Source organism: Ranitomeya variabilis, chromosome 1, assembly GCF_051348905.1.
Source record: "Ranitomeya variabilis isolate aRanVar5 chromosome 1, aRanVar5.hap1, whole genome shotgun sequence".
NCBI classification, from domain to species: domain Eukaryota; kingdom Metazoa; phylum Chordata; class Amphibia; order Anura; family Dendrobatidae; genus Ranitomeya; species Ranitomeya variabilis.
Genome location: NC_135232.1, coordinates 20,997,814 through 21,014,554, shown reverse-complemented (window position 1 = coordinate 21,014,554; position 16,741 = coordinate 20,997,814). Strand labels below are relative to the sequence as shown.

At 48.0% G+C, this 16,741-nt stretch overlaps 1 protein-coding gene across 3 annotated transcripts in view; it reads left to right on the top strand.

The window, feature by feature from the left end:
• Positions 1-13,501, top strand: part of DNAI1 (dynein axonemal intermediate chain 1) — a 131,586-nt gene extending 118,085 nt beyond the window's left edge. For all 3 annotated transcript variants that reach the window (XM_077281325.1, XM_077281326.1, XM_077281327.1), the window contains exon 21: positions 13,314-13,501. In XM_077281325.1, the coding sequence (XP_077137440.1) occupies positions 13,314-13,418 (105 nt within the window). In that variant the 3' untranslated portion in view covers positions 13,419-13,501. The remainder of the gene's footprint in view (positions 1-13,313) is intronic.
• Positions 13,502-16,741: the final 3,240 nt, after the last annotated feature.

Genomic DNA, 16,741 nt, shown 5'->3' with positions numbered 1-16,741 from the left:
GCAGCAGCTGAGCAGAGCTGCACCCACTATCCTGCTGGTGCAGTCACTGTGTACATACATTACATTACTGATCCTGGGTTACATCCTGTATTATACCCCAGAGCTGCACTCACTATTCTGCTCGTACAGTCACTGTGTACATACATTACATTACTGATCCTGAGTTACATCCTGTATTATACCCCAGAGCTGCACTCACTATTCTGCTGGTGCAGTCACTGTGTACATACATTACTGATCCTGAGTTACATCCTGTATTATATCCCAGAGCTGCACTCACTATTCTGCTCGTACAGTCACTGTGTACATACATTACATTACTGATCCTGAGTTACATCCTGTATTATATCCCACAGCTGCACTCACTATTCTGCTGGTGCAGTCACTGTGTACATACATTACATTACTGATCCTGAGTTACATCCTGTATTATACTCCAGAGCTGCACTCACTATTCTGCTGGTGCAGTCCCTGTGTACATACATTACATTACTGATCCTGAGTTACATCCTGTAGATCTTTTATTATAAAAATGAAAAACATAACAACAATAATAGCAGAAAACATAACAAAAATATTAGCCAGAAAATAATCAGTATACTGAACACTGGTCCAGCCGCTCATTCTCTCCTCTCACACATATTATACAGTATATACAGAACAATAACTTCAGGTCCGGTCACCAAACAAAATAATAATAACAAATAAAATAAACAATGGAAAACAAAGACTATATACAGGAACTTTTTTTTTTTTTTAGTTTTAAATAAAATAACTACAAATTAAACAAATATATACAATACTACAAGCTATCCTCCATTCCCAACCCCCCGCACTGACCTGAGAGCTGGTCCTGCGTCTCATGCCTCAGTCCATGTCCAACGTCCATAGGCCAGATCAGGCAGTGCCAGTTTTTCCCCCAAACAACCCGGTGTCCCATAGTCCCACAAGATAATCCCACCTCCCCCCTTTTCCCACCACCCAACCTAACACCTACACCCAAATCTATATCCCCATATACAATATATACATTATATACAGCAGCACACACCACAATAATTACAAAACACGAAGCCCAAGTTCGGCGCCTGCAGCCCTACATCACTGTATAATGATCAAACAAAACAAAAATCTACAGTGTCAGCAGCAGCCCACCACCAGGAAAGGAGATGACCAGACTAGGGCACACTAAAAGAAAAGCCCCTCCAGAGGAGCGCGGCCCTCCGTGCGCCCAGTCGCCCATACTCCAGAGAGCGCACCTTCACCAGGTCACCGAGTATGGTTCTAAACACATCGTCCACTGGGAGGAGTTTTCGTTGCGTCGATACTAAGCACCGTGCGTTCCACGTGTGATACCTAACCACTGCGCTAACTAGAAATAAGGTGCAGCGGTCCCGACCACCCAGGTCTCCGAATGCTCCATAGGCCCATTCCGCATAGGAGAGACCGGCCAGCCGAGACCAGCCAATGAAGGCGCCCACCCTGTTGTACACCTCTGTGTTGAAGGGACAATGAAGCAGGAAGTGGTCCATGCTTTCCAGCAAGGTACCACAATGCTCCCGAGGACAATTCCTGTCCTCAGAGCTCCTACACTTCAGATTGTCCCTCACACACAGTTTCCCATGGAAGCAGCGCCAAGCCAAGTCCCAAAACTTCGAGGGGATCCTGATAGAATTCAAAAGATGCAAACCCACCCCAAGATCCCGACTTGGGCAGTCCCTGAGCGCCAGAGGCCTCTGGAAATGGGTCAACAGAACCCTACTGTCAAGTAGTTTCCTTGGCAGAGTCCTGATCTCCCACATTCCCAGACCCCACCGACGAATTACCTTCAGAACCAAGGTAGCGTAAGCCGGAAGATGTCCATGCGGTGTGCGAAGATCCTTCACTTGCCCTCCTGTCTCCCATTCCTGGAAGAAAGGCTGAAACCATCCCCTACAGGAGAATACCCACGGAGGAGCCCTCTCTTTCCAGAGGTTTGCGATATTGATCTTAATGAAGGTATCCACAAGGAATACCACAGGGTTGACCATACCCAACCCTCCTAGTCTCCTCGTACGGTAAGTAACCTCCCTCTTGACCAGGTTCAGTCTATTCCCCCATAACAGTTGGAAGAACAAACTGTAGACCCGAGTCCAGAGAGATTCCGGCAAGATGCACACACTGCCCAGATAAATCAGTAAAGGGAGCAGGTAAGTTTTGCTCAGGTTTACCCTTTCCCTTAGGGTCAAAGACCAACCCTTCCATTGGTTCACCTTCTGAGTGGCGATCTCTAGCCTGCTGTCCCAATTTTGTTTGGGGTAATCCCCCTGGCCAAATTCGATGCCAAGGACTTTTGCAGAGACTTTGGGTCCTGGAAGGGTGTCCGGGAGATCAAAACCAGGATCTCCTCCTCCCAGCCAGAGACTCTCACACTTATCCCGGTTGATCTTGGACCCGGATGCCTCCGAGTAGCGATCTACCTCTGACATCAGCCACCCTGCCTCCTCGTGAGAGGAAGCAAACACAGTGACATCATCGGCATACGCCACCACCCTCAGAGTGGCTTCCGGTGCTGCCTGATCCATCCCGATCCCGGCCAACGGTCCACGCTCCACCCTCCTAAGAAGAGGGTCAATCGCAAACACGTACAGCAGCGGGCTCAAGGGACAACCCTGGCGAACACCGGACCCAACCTCAAAAGAGCTACCAATCCAACCATTCACAAGCGGGAAACTCTCTGCCCCACTGTACAAGGTCTTAAGCCAATCAACAAACCCCCCCGGCAGGCCATATCTCAGAAGGACGGACCAGAGGTACTCATGATTAACCCGATCAAACGCTTTTGCCTGGTCCAGTGACAGCATGTACCCCTTCCAGTGACCAGCCCTACCCTGCTCCACTGCCTCTCGGACACAGAGCACAGCACTAAATGTGCTGCGGCCTGGAACAGAGCAATGCTGGGCCCCCGAAAGGAGTCGGGGTGCAAATTTCACCAGCCGATTAAACAGCACCTTTGCTAGAACCTTCCTGTCTGCATTGAGAAGCGCTATGGGACGCCAATTCTCAATGCAAGACGGGTCCTTACCCTTTGACAAGATGATCAGAGCAGACCTCCTCATTGACTTCGGCAGAGTGCCCAAGGAAAGACACTCATTGAATACCTCAGTCAAGAGGGGAACCAAAACGTCCTTAAAGGTCTTATAGAATTCAGATGTTAAGCCATCTGGACCAGGCGATTTTTTGGGAGCAAGCCCTTCAATCGCCAACTGAACTTCCTCTTCCCTGATCATTTCTGTCAAAACGTCAAGAGAGGGGTCTACCCCTGGTTCGGGGACAGCTTCTGCCAGGAAAGCCGACATCTCATCCCAATCAAGATCCCTCTTCCCCAAGAGGTGCGAGTAGAAGGATCTGACAACCTCCAGGATCCCTGATCTGGATCGCCTCAGGGACCCCGTAGTGTCGACCAGTCCTGTAACCACTTTACTATTCACTGACATCTTGCAGTTTCTGTAAGGGTCGGGCGAGCGGTACTTCCCGTAATCCCTCTCAAAAACCAAAGATGCGTGTCTATCGTACTGACACCTCATAAGCAAAGATTTCACTCTGGAGATCTCCTCGCGGCTACCTCCAGTTGAGACAAGATGCTCGAGTTTCCTCCTCAGACCCTGATACAGGCGGTACCTGCTCAGACTCCTGAGGCTCGAGAGCTGGCGGAAGAATCTCGCCACCCTTTCCTTGAACATCTCCCACCACTCTGACCTACTACTACAAAGATCCAGTAAGGGTACCTGGCTCTGAAGAAAATCCTCAAAGGACTGTCTTATCTCCGCTTCTTCCAAGAGAGACGAATTGAGCCTCCAAAAGCCTCTTCCCATCCGGAGGGTCTCTGTAACATTCAGAGAAAACAAAATTAAACAGTGGTCGGAGAACTCCACCTCAACAACAGACACTGCTGAAGAGACAGCTTCCTCCTTTAAATAAAACCTATCTATTCTGGACCTACAGTTACCTCTATGATAGGTGAACCCCTCGTGGCCTGGGGTGTGCCGAATGTGGACATCCACCAGGCGAGCCTCACTAGCTATACTATTAAGGGCGACGCTATCATAAGTCAGCTTGTCTCTGGAACCTCCTCTATCTCGGGGCCTCGTGACAGCATTGAAGTCCCCTCCAAAGACAACCTGCCGACTTGTAAAAAGGTAGGGCTTGATCCTCATAAAGAGACACTTCCGGTCCCACTTAGATTGGGGACCATAGATGTTAATGAGCCGGAGCTCTTGTCCCTTCATGAGGACATCTAAGATCAGGCACCTCCCCATTTCTAACTCAATAACCCGTCGGCATTCCACCAGTGCGGTAAAAAGGACCACCACTCCGCTATACGGCTCGGCCGCAAGAGACCAATAGGAGGGCCCGAGTCTCCACTCCCTCTTAGCTTTAAACACATCTGCCATGTTTGGCAGCCTGGTCTCTTGCAAAAAGAAAATGTCAGCTTCAACCCGGCTGAGAAAATCAAAGGCCGCAAATCTAGCTGTATTTGACTTTATGCTGGCGACATTAATGGACGCCAGCGTCAACGGAGTGGGTTCCGCCATCATTGGTGATTGAGTTAGATGGCTTTCTTTTTCCCACTCCCCTTATCCTCTGCCTCAGAGGAGGAATCCTTCCCCCTCTTTAATGACATGGAGGTATCCATTTCCACGCGTTTTTTATTTTTTTCGTCCTCGTCTCCGGACTCTGGGCCAGTCCCTCCCTCCAAGGATCTTACGTTCCCAGAAGGAGGAGACTCGGCGCCCCCTGTGAGCCCCGCCGAAGCCAGAACCTCACCCTCAGCTTCCTCCTCAGAGGAAGAGATGTTTTCAAGGGCTTGGAACCGGTTAGAAAGACCAACCAGAGGGGAGTCGGTTTTTCCTTCCTTAGGTACCTTGGTCAGAGTGAGAGAAGATTTTTTATCTCCCTTCTTTCTCTTCTTTTTGGTGCCGAGCTTACGCTTGTCCTCTAGCCACTGCCTATTATCCTCATCCATACTTTCATAATGGGAGGACTCTGAGGCAGTGGCACTCTCCTCCCTGTGGATCCTCCTGACCTCCTCATCCAACTCATCATCCCTTGGGGCCTCAGCAGCAAGACTGGCATCCAGGACAGGGGCCGCCCCAGTAGCCCGAGTCTCGCCCAGCTCCCTATCCTGTCTGCGCTTGTCTAGACGCCTTAGCTGGGCAGGCGTCTTTTTATTGCTTTTCTTCCTTGGCCCCTCAGCTCCCTCACCCTTGCTAGTCCCTTCCCCAGCAGAATCAGCCTCACGGCTTTCTCCCACCGGGGTCACGACTGCGTTAGCGAAGGAGTGAGGACAACGGCTGAATGGGTGACCTAACTCACCACACAGGTGGCACCTAATCTCCACACAAGATGCAGCAAGATGGCCGACATCCCCACACAATGCACACTTCTGCACAGTGCAGTTTGCGCTGAAGTGTGTGGGGTCGCCGCACTTGTGACAGAGCTTCGGTTGCCCCTGGTAGAAGACCAGGATACGATCCCTACCCAGGAAGGCAGATGATGGTATGTGGGCAACCGTACCCCCTGAACGCTTAAGTTTTACCATAAACGTCCAGGCCCCTGACCAGATACCAAACTCGTCACGGTTTTTCTTTGGCATCTCCACTACCTCTCCATACCGGCCAAGCCACGTCATGATGTCATAACAAGAAAGCGACTCGTTACATGTCATCACGGTCACTTTTTTGACTTGATTTTGGCGAGACACCGCCTGAACGGCAAAGTCTCGCCAGCCGGGCTCATTTTTTGCCAACTCATAGTTCGACCAGAAAAGTTCAAGCCCCTCCGGCCGAACAAAGCTGACATCAAACTCAGGTGTGGAATAGGGATGTATCAAGGCGTAGATGTCAATCGCCTTGAAGCCCATCCTCAGCAGGAGCTCCACAACCTTCGACCTTGGAGGACACGCATCACTGCCCCTCCACCGAAGACGGACCACATTCCTACGCACACTACCCGGCCCGGCTGTTGGGAGGGACCACACTGTATCCCCCCCTCTTTGCTCTCGGAAGGCCCCGAGGCCATGCCTCTCTATCCAGAAGGATAGATCAACCTCTCGACCCTCTACCATTAGTGATCTCTCTCCCTTCTTTAGAGCCTCCAGGAGACGCCGTTGCAACATGCCGTCCCCAGAGCCCAGAGACGAGGAGGACGCCCTATTTCCCCCGGAGGTGACAGCGGCATAACTCCTGACAGGTGCTGCCACCACCGGGGGGGCAACCGGACCAGTGACCACATCCACACCAACAGTATCACCATTACCCACCTCCATAACCTCCTCACCCTCCACCAAACCAGCAACCACACCACTAGACAAAGAGTTTTCCTCATCCATACCCACCACCACATTCACTCCTGCTGGACCAGTGACAACAGGGGGTGACATTTTGGCCTCCGCATCATCAGGCACAAGGGGCTGAGTCTCCTCCACAGAACTGGAGGTGACCTCACCCCTGGTTTTATGTGTGCCCTCCGCATCATCAGTTGATATTTTCCGCTGCTTCATGGTTGCTACCAGGCGCCGCTGATCTTTCGCTGTTGTGAGGCACCGCTGATCCTTAGCATCAGGATCTTGTTGACCAGCAGCGCCAACACAGAACAGGACTTTGGTGGGAGGACCGGAACGCCCAGCCCCGGTAACCCCCTCACACTGCCGCCGCTTCTCAACTAAGTGATCAGCGGCAACAGCATTCAGGGGCACCGAGGCTACCGGAGCTGCCCCTGACACCGGGCTGCTCCCCCCTCCCACTGGGGAGCGCACCACAGTATCGTGGCCTGATTTTTCGCCCGCCGCCGGGCCGCCCTCACTGTCCAGCCTCTCGGCTGATGCACCTGCTGCTACGTCCCCGCTACTACAAGCAGAAACGGAGCTCTGCGCCTCACTACATTGCTTTGTAGTCTCCCCGCGCCTTTGCACCGGGTCCACAGCAGAACCCGGGCTGGGCTGGGCAACGGGGCTTATACAGCGAGCTGACCCTGCAGCCGACTCAGGGGGTACAGGGAGGGGGGCATATACATAGCTTACCGCTTCCTGCAGCTTAGGTTTGATCTTCTTCACCTTTTTTTTCCGGCCCCCAGGTGCCTCCTCTGGCAAATCATCACCAAGATGGAAGTTCTGAAGGCACACTGGGGACTCCAGGAGCTTGATCTCTGCCATTAGTGCCCCTCCCTGGCCGATGTCACTGTCCTCCCCAGAGCCAGCAGAACTGCGACGAGATGTCATTGTCGCCTGTCCAGCAGGGAGCTCGCTGCACGTGGCCTGTGAGTGACTAAGCAGGCTGCCAGGTGGGGCTTTCTGCTGGTCATCCTCCTCCTTCTCATCATCATCATCATCATCATCATCCACCTGGCTCCCAGGCTGCAGCCCTATCTGCCTTTGCTCTCTGTTATCAGCCATTTCTCTAAATCGGTCTTCATTTTGCAATTTTTCTTTAAAGGGTCCACTTTTTTCTTGGATAAAGGCTTTTCTTACCTCCAGGTCATTAATTTCCAGCTTCAGCCTCTTTACCTCAGCCTGGAATTGCGTCTTCCTGGGTCTGGAGGCTCCTGCAGCTTTTGCGCTTGTGCAGCGCAGCTCCTCCCGGAGCCTTCTCAATCTCATGCTTGCTTCTTCATACTCACGAAGGTGGCTCATGACCCGGGAGGCATAGGTGGACACAGACTCCCGGGGTCTCTGCAGCGCCCAACCCTCCTCAGTGAGGTCGGCCTCACCTCCGTGAGCACTCAGCTTTCCTCCGGAAGGGCCGTCATCCTGCACGCTAGCAGGCTTCTCCTCCATGGAAGCCTTGCGGCTTCTCTGGGTCTCTGCAGACCTGGGGGGAGTAGGAGCCACATTGCTGCGACTCCTGGTGGAGCGTCTCACCCCCGAATCTTCTGATGTGCAGGCTGGTTGCTGGTTCCTTCTGCCCCCCGCCAGCCTGGTCCGGGAAGCAGAAGCCTGGGACTTGGCCCCCTCATTCATCCCAGGAAACCCACTCACTCCCTGGGTAAGAGAGAGAGCAGGTCCCCGGGTGGAGAGGTGGTGGTTCCCAGGAGCTCAGGAGCACACTGCAGGTTCAGCAGCGACCGCACCCACAATCAACACAGTGAGTAGCAGCTGAGCAGAGCTGCACTCACTATTCTGCTGGTGCAGTCCCTGTGTACATACATTACATTACTGATCCTGAGTTACATCCTGTATTATACCCCAGAGCTGCACTCACTATTCTGCTGGTGCAGTCACTGTGTACATACATTACATTACTGATCCTGAGTTACATCCTGTATTATATCCCACAGCTGCACTCACTATTCTGCTGATGCAGTCACTGTGTACATACATTACATTACTGATCCTGAGTTACATCCTGTATTATATCCCACAGCTGCACTCACTATTCTGCTGGTGCAGTCACTGTGTACATACATTACATTACTGATCCTGAGTTACATCCTGTATTATACTCCAGAGCTGCACTCACTATTCTGCTGGTGCAGTCACTGTGTACATACATTACATTACTGATCCTGAGTTACATCCTGTATTATATCCCACAGCTGCACTCACTATTCTGCTGGTGCAGTCACTGTGTACATACATTACATTACTGATCCTGAGTTACATCCTGTATTATACTCCAGAGCTGCACTCACTATTCTGCTGGTGCAGTCACTGTGTACATACATTACATTACTGATCCTGAGTTACATCCTGTATTATACTCCAGAGCTGCACTCACTATTCTGCTGGTGCAGTCACTGTGTACATACATTACATTACTGATCCTGAGTTACATCCTGTATTATACTCCAGAGCTGCACTCACTATTCTGCTGGTGCAGTCACTGTGTACATACATTACATTACTGATCCTGAGTTACATCCTGTATTATACTCCAAAGCTGCACTCACTATTCTACTGGTGCAGTCACTGTGTACATACATTACATTACTGATCCTGAGTTACATCCTGTATTATACTCCAGAGCTGCACTCACTATTCTGCTGGTGCAGCCACTGTGTACATACATTACATTACTGATCCTGAGTTACATCCTGTATTATACCTGTATTAGGCCTGTTTCACACGTCTGTTTATTTCTGTGTCTGTGTGTGTAATAAGGTTGCCACATCAGTACCACACGAACGGCCGCCGGGGAAGAAGCGCTACCGTAAACACTGTTCCCCGGCGGTGGGTGGAGCAGAGGAGAATGATGAGAGTTATATTAAAGTCAGAACGATGACAGCAGATGGTGACTTTTGGGACTGTTACCCCCATCATCCCACACCTGCTGACACTAATAACAGTGGCAGCCGGAGTGGAAGATCGGGGTATTCATCAGCCACCGCCTGCGATATAACAAAATAAATGAATGAAAACGTGGGTTCCCCCCTATTTTCTTTAACCAACCAGGCAAAACTCACAGTTGGGGGCTGCAACGATCAGCTGTCAGCTACTGTACGGTTAGTTATCAAGAATATAGGGGTCCCCACGCTGTTTTTTTAATTATTTAAACAAATAATTTAAAAATAAACTGTGTGGGATTCCCATTTTGACAGCCAGCCATGCTAAAGCTCACAGATGGGGGCTGGTATTCTGAGGCTGGTAAGGGGCCATGGATATTGCCAACCCCCCCTTTTACAAGTATCACAGCTTGTAAACACTTTTGGAAGCCAGACAAGAGTCTTTCAGTTCATGTGTGAGGGATTTTCCTCCATTCTTCCTTTGAAAATTCCTCCAGTTCTGTGAGATTCCTGGGGCGTCTTGCTTGCTCTGATATTTTTAGGTCTCACCACAGATTTTCAATGATGATCAGATCAGGGAACTGTGAGGGCCATTATAAAACCTTCAGCTTGTGTCTTTTGAGGTGGTCTATTGTGGATTGTGGTGTGTGTTTAAGATTATTATCCATTTGTAGAAGCCATCCTCTTCCTCTTTTCACCTTCAGCTTTTTTACAGATGGTGTTATGTTTGCATCAAGAATTTGTTGAAATTTGATTGGCTCCATTCTTCCATCTACCCATAAAATGTTCCCCGTGCCATTGGCTGCAGCACAACCCCAAAGCATCATTGATCCACAATCTTTTTTTGTGCGGAGAAAAAGGGCACTGAATTTCAGTTTCCACATGTTTAATGGTTGTCGAGTTCTTTTCCTGAAATTCTGTGCCCTTTTTCTCCACACGTAACTTTGATCATTGTGGCCAAGGATTTCTATTTTATCCTCATCTGTCGACAGGACTTGTTTCCAAAATCCATCAGGCTTGTTTAGATGTTCTTTTGCATACTTCTGACACAAAATTTTATGGTGAGGACGCAGGAGAGGTTTTCTTCTAATGGCTCTTCAATGAAGGCCATATTTGTGCAGGTGTCTCTGAACAGTAGAACAATGTACAACAACTCCAGAGTCTGTTAAATCTTTCTGAAGATGTTTTGCAGTCAAGCAGGGGTTCTGATTTGCCTCTCTAGCAATCCTACGAGCAGCTCTCACTGAAATTTTGCTTGGTCTTCCAGACCTTATCTTGACCTCCGCTGTTTTGGGTAACTGAGGAAAGGGCAACCTGAAAATGCTTTGCTTCCTTCTTATAGACTTCTCCTGCTTTGTGGTCTCCACCATTTTCAGAGTGCTTGGCAGCTGTTTAGAAGAACCCATGGCTGCTGTTTTTTGGCACAAGGTTAGAGGAGGCAGGGTTTTTATAACACTGGGAAATTTGCATCACCTGGCCTTTCCTAACGATGATGGTGAACGAGCCATAATCCTAACAGGTTAATTAAGGTCTGAAACCCTGGTTAAAGTTATCTGAGGATGCAAATCTCCAAGAGTGCTAATATATATATATATATATATATATATATATATATATATATATATATATATATATATATATATATATATATACACACACACACACACACACACACACACACACACACACACACACACACACACACAGTACAGACCAAAAGTTTGGACACAACTTCTCATTTAAAGATTTTTCTGTATTTTCGTGACTATGAAAGTTGTACATTCACACTGAAGGCATCAAAACTATGAATTAACACATGTGGAATGATATACTTAACAAAAAAGTGTGAAACAACTGAAATTGTCTTATATTTTAGGTTCCTCAAAGTAGCCACCTTTTGCTTTGATGACTGCTTCGCACACTCTTGGCATTCCCTTGATGAGCTTCAAGAGGTAGTCACCGGGAATGGTTTTCACTTCACAGGTGTGCCCTGTCAGGTTTAATAAGTGGGATTTCTTGCCTTATAAATGGGGTTGGGACCATCAGTTGTGTTGAGCAGAAGTCTGGTGGATACACAGCCGATAGTCCTACTGAATAGACTGTTAAAATTTGTATTATGGCAAGAAAAAAGCAGCTAAGTAAAGAACAACGAGTGGCCATCATTACTTTAAGAAATGAAGGTCAGTCAGTCTGAAAAATTGGGAAAATTTTGAGTGTCCCCAAGTGCAGTGGCAAAAACCATCAAGCGCTACAAAGAAACTGGCTCACATGAGGACCGCCCCAGGAAAGGAAGACCAAGAGTCACCTCTGCTTCTGAGGATAAGTTTATCCGAGTCACCAGCCTCAGAAATCGCAGGTTAACAGCAGCTCAGATTAGAGACCAGGTCAATGCCACACAGAGTTCTAGCAGCAGACACATCTCTACAACAACTGTTAAGAGGAGACTTTGTGCATTAGGCCTTTATGGTAAAATAGCTGCTAGGAAACCACTGCTATGGACAGGCAACAAGCAGAAGAGACTTGTTTGGGCTAAAGAACACAAGGAATGGACATTAGACCAGTGGAAATCTGTGCTTTTCTCTGATGAGTCCAAATTTGAGATCTTTGGTTCCAACCACCGTGTCTTTGTGCGATGCAGAAACGGTGAACGGATGGACTCTACATGCCTGGTTCCCACCGTGAAGCATGGAGGAGGAGGTGTGATGGTGTGGGGGTGCTATTCTGGTGACACTGTTAGGGATTTATTAAAAAATAAAGGCATACTGAACCAGCATGGCTACCACAGCATCTTGCAGTGGCATGCTATTCCATCCAGTTTGCGTTTAGTTGGACCATCATTTATTTTTTAACAGGACAATGACCCCAAACACACCTCCAGGCTGTGTTAGGGCTATTTGACCAAGAAGGAGAGTGATGGGGTGTAACGCCAGATGATCTGGCCTCCAGTCACCAGATCTGAACCCAATCGAGATGGTTTGGGGTGAGCTGGATCGCAGAGTGAAGCAAAAGGACCAACAAGTGCTAAGCTTCTCTGGGAACTCTTTCAAGATTGTTGGAAGACCATTCCCGGTGACTACCTCTTGAAGCTCATCAAGAGAATGCCAAGAGTGTGCAAAGCAGTCGTCAAAGCAAAAGGTGGCTACTTTGAAGAACCTAAATTATAAGACATAATTTCAGTAGTTTCACACTTTTTTGTTAAGTATATAATTCCACATGTGTTAATTCATAGTTTTGATGCCTTCAGTGTGAATGTACAATTTTCATAGTCATGAAAATACAGAAAAATCTTTAAATGAGAAGTTGTGTCCAAACTTTTGGTCTGTACTGTATATATATGATTTTGCCTTAAATATAAATTAAATGTGACATCTGTAACTTTAGACCTTTGAAGGATCATTCCAGCTTCAACTTGCTTAACTGTTCACAATACCAGAAATTTTGACCAGGGGTGCCCAAACTAGTGCATGCCACTGTGTACTCCAGAGCTGCACTCACTGTCTTGCAGCTTCAGAGCAGAATTCTCTCAGTCTCCGTTCTTCCTCGCTCATCAGCAGTGATTTGCATTCTGGGATTTGTTGTTGCACCTGGCGCGGTGCAATAATCTGCAGAATATATGGCCGCACTTGTAGTTGCTCGTCATATAATCTGGAAATGAAGGAGACGAGATCCCTTTATTAACTATTGACGCCCCTCGGGATCCTCTGGTTACAGAGTCATTAGGAATGTGCTGCGTTCATCGCGTGGTGGATAATTATATCACTGGGTGCAGAGTCCGGACTCGGACAGACGTCATTCCCTGCCAGCGGATGCTGAGGAGCAGCTGTAGACCAATATCTTTCTAGTAACGTGTCCGGCGCTCGTTTCCACCCTAGTCTTTGCTCATCGAAGTCCAGATTTCCTGCAATTTTCATGTTCTCTGTCCCATGGACACAGTGAGAAGTTCCAATGTTCCCGGGACTCCAACCTCTGAGATTCCAGCTAATCAGTAACTGAACGTGTTTAGTAGGGACGACTACAATCCCCATCATTGGTTTTTTTTTTGTATTATATTTCAGGAGAAGAAGGGACAAGAAGCTCCCAAAGGTCCAGAGGTGGAAGTGGCCAAACTGGATAAGTTACTGGCCCTGGTCCGAGAACCAGACGACAAACCTGAGAAGTGACGGCCGATCAGTACCTGATCTGGGGAATCCAAGGAATATCCTCTGCTCCATCTGTTTATAATAAAGCCTTATGTTATGTGTTATGGATGTGTGCCGTCTTCCATCTCTGCCCACCATTACCATTGTCACAGGTCCTAGGGTCATACATATACAATCGGTACCCCAACGTAAAGAGGACCAGAGGCCCACCGAGATTATATGCCCTAGAATTACCAGAGGAGCAGTTATGGATGTGCCCCAGGCTTACCAGAGGAGCAGAGTTATGGATGTGCCCCAGGCTTACCAGATGAGCTGAGTTAGGAATGTGCCCCAGACTTACCAGAGGAGCAGTTAGGAATGTGCCCCATACTTACCAGAGGAGCAGAGTTATGGATGTGCCCCAGACTGTTGTGAAATTGGATTCTGGGCTCCCCCGGTGGCCACTTGTGGAATTGAACTTGTGTTCATCATCCCCTCTGTTCACCTGCTCCTATCAGGATGTGGGAGTCGCTATATAACCTTGCTCCTCTGTCAGTTTCTTGCCGGTCAACAATGTAATCAGAAGCCTTCTGTGCTTGTTCCTGCTACTAGACAACTCCCAGCTAAGTTGGACTTTTGTCCTTGTGTGTTTTTGCATTTTGTTCCTGTTCACAGCTGCTGTTTCGTTACTGTGTCTGGAAAGCTCTTGTGATCGGAAATTGCCACTCTGGTGTTATGAGTTAATGCTAGAGTCTTAAAGGAATTTCTGGATGGTGTTTTGATAGGGTTTTCTGCTGACCATGAAAGTGTCCTTTCTGTCTTCCTGCTATCTAGAAAGCGGACCTCGATTTTGCTAAACCTATTTTCATACTACGTTTGTCATTTCATCTAAAATCACCGCCAATATATGTGGGGGCCTCTGTCTGCCTTTTGGGAAAATTTCTCTAGAGGTGAGCCAGGACTGTCTTTTCCTCTGCTAGGATTAGGTAGTTCTCCGGCTGGCGCTGGGCATCTAGGGTTAAAAAACGTAGGCATGCTACCCGGCCACTTCTAGTTGTGCGGCAGGTTTAGTTCATGGTCAGTATAGTTTCCATCTTCCAAGAGCTAGTTCTCATATATGCTGGGCTATGTTCTCTCGCCATTGAGAATCATGACAGTTTGACCGGCCCAAAAAAGGGTTAAATTACTGGCTGAGAAAGGAGAGAAAAAAGAAGTCTGCTACAATTTTTTTTTTTTTTTTTTTCCTCTAGTTCTGAGTGTGCTCTTAATTGAATCACTTGCTAGTCTGCCTATACTGCAGCCTTCCTCTCTTTCTCTTCTTCTAATCCTTGAATGGCTCTGTGTTCACCTGTTTCAAATGGATCTTCAGAGTGTAGCTACAGGTTTGAATAATCTCGCCACAAAGGTACAAAATTTGCAAGATTTTGTTGTTCATGCACCTATGTCTGAGCCTAGAATTCCTTTGCCTGAATTCTTCTCGGGGAATAGATCTCACTTTCAAAATTTTAAAAATAATTGCAAATTGTTTTTGTCCCTGAAGTCTCGCTCTGCCGGAGACCCTGCACAGCAGGTCAGGATTGTAATTTCCTTGCTCCGGGGCGACCCTCAAGACTGGGCTTTTGCATTGGCACCAGGGGATCCTGCGTTGCTCAATGTGGATGCGTTTTTTCTGGCCTTGGGGTTGCTTTATGAGGAACCTCATTTAGAGCTTCAGGCGGAAAAGGCCTTGATGTCCTTGTCTCAGGGGCAAGATGAAGCTGAAATATACTGCCAAAAATTCCGCAAATGGTCTGTGCTTACTCAGTGGAATGAGTGCGCCCTGGCGGCGATTTTCAGAGAAGGTCTCTCTGATGCCATTAAGGATGTTATGGTGGGGTTCCCTGTGCCTGCGAGTCTGAATGAGTCCATGACGATGGCTATTCAGATCGATAGGCGTCTGCGGGAGCGCAAACCTGTGCACCATTTGGCGGTGTCTACTGAGAAAACGCCAGAAAATATGCAATGTGATAGAATTCTGTCCAGAAGCGAGCGGCAGAATTTTAGACGAAAAAATGGGTTGTGCTTCTATTGTGGTGATTCAACTCATGTTATATCAGCATGCTTTAAGCGTACTAAGAAGCCTGACAAGTCTGTTTCAATTAGCACTTTACAGTCTAAGTTTATTCTATCTGTGACCCTGATTTGTTCTTTGTCATCTATTACCGCGGACGCCTATGTCGACTCTGGCGCTGCTTTGAGTCTTATGGATTGGTCCTTTGCCAAACGCTGTGGGTATGATTTGGAGCCACTGGAGGCTCCGATACCTCTGAAAGGGATTGACTCCACCCCATTGGCTAGTAATAAACCACAATACTGGACACAAGTGACTATGCGTGTTAATCCGGATCACCAGGAGGTTATTCGCTTTCTGGTGCTGTATAATCTACATGATGTTTTGGTGCTGGGATTGCCATGGCTGCAATCTCATAACCCAGTCCTCGACTGGAGAGCTATGTCTGTGTTAAGCTGGGGATGTAAAGGAACTCATGGGGACGTACCTTTGGTTTCCATTTCATCATCTATTCCCTCTGAGATTCCTGAATTCTTGTCTGACTTTCGTGACGTTTTTGAAGAACCCAAGGTTGGTTCACTACCTCCGCACCGGGAGTGCGATTGTGCCATAGACTTGATTCCGGGTAGTAAATACCCTAAGGGTCGTTTATTTAATCTGTCTGTGCCTGAACACGCTGCTATGCGAGAATATATAAAGGAGTCCTTGGAAAAGGGACATATTCGTCCTTCGTCATCTCCCTTAGGAGCCGGTTTTTTCTTTGTGTCTAAGAAAGACGGCTCTTTGAGGCCGTGTATTGATTATCGACTTTTGAATAAAATCACGGTTAAATATCAATATCCGTTACCACTGCTTACTGATTTGTTTGCTCGTATAAAGGGGGCCAAGTGGTTCTCTAAGATTGATCTCCGTGGGGCGTATAATTTGGTGCGAATCAAGCAGGGGGATGAGTGGAAAACCGCATTTAATACGCCCGAGGGCCATTTTGAGTATTTGGTGATGCCTTTTGGTCTTTCAAATGCCCCTTCAGTCTTCCAGTCCTTTATGCATGACATTTTCCGCGATTATTTGGATAAATTTATGATTGTGTATCTGGATGATATTCTGATTTTTTCGGATGACTGGGACTCTCATGTCCAGCAGGTCAGGAGGGTTTTTCAGGTTTTGCGGTCTAATTCCTTGTGTGTGAAGGGTTCTAAGTGTGTTTTTGGGGTTCAAAAGATTTCTTTCTTGGGATACATTTTTTCCCCCTCTTCCATCGAGATGGATCCTGTCAAGGTTCAGGCTATTGGTGATTGGACGCAACCCTCTTCTC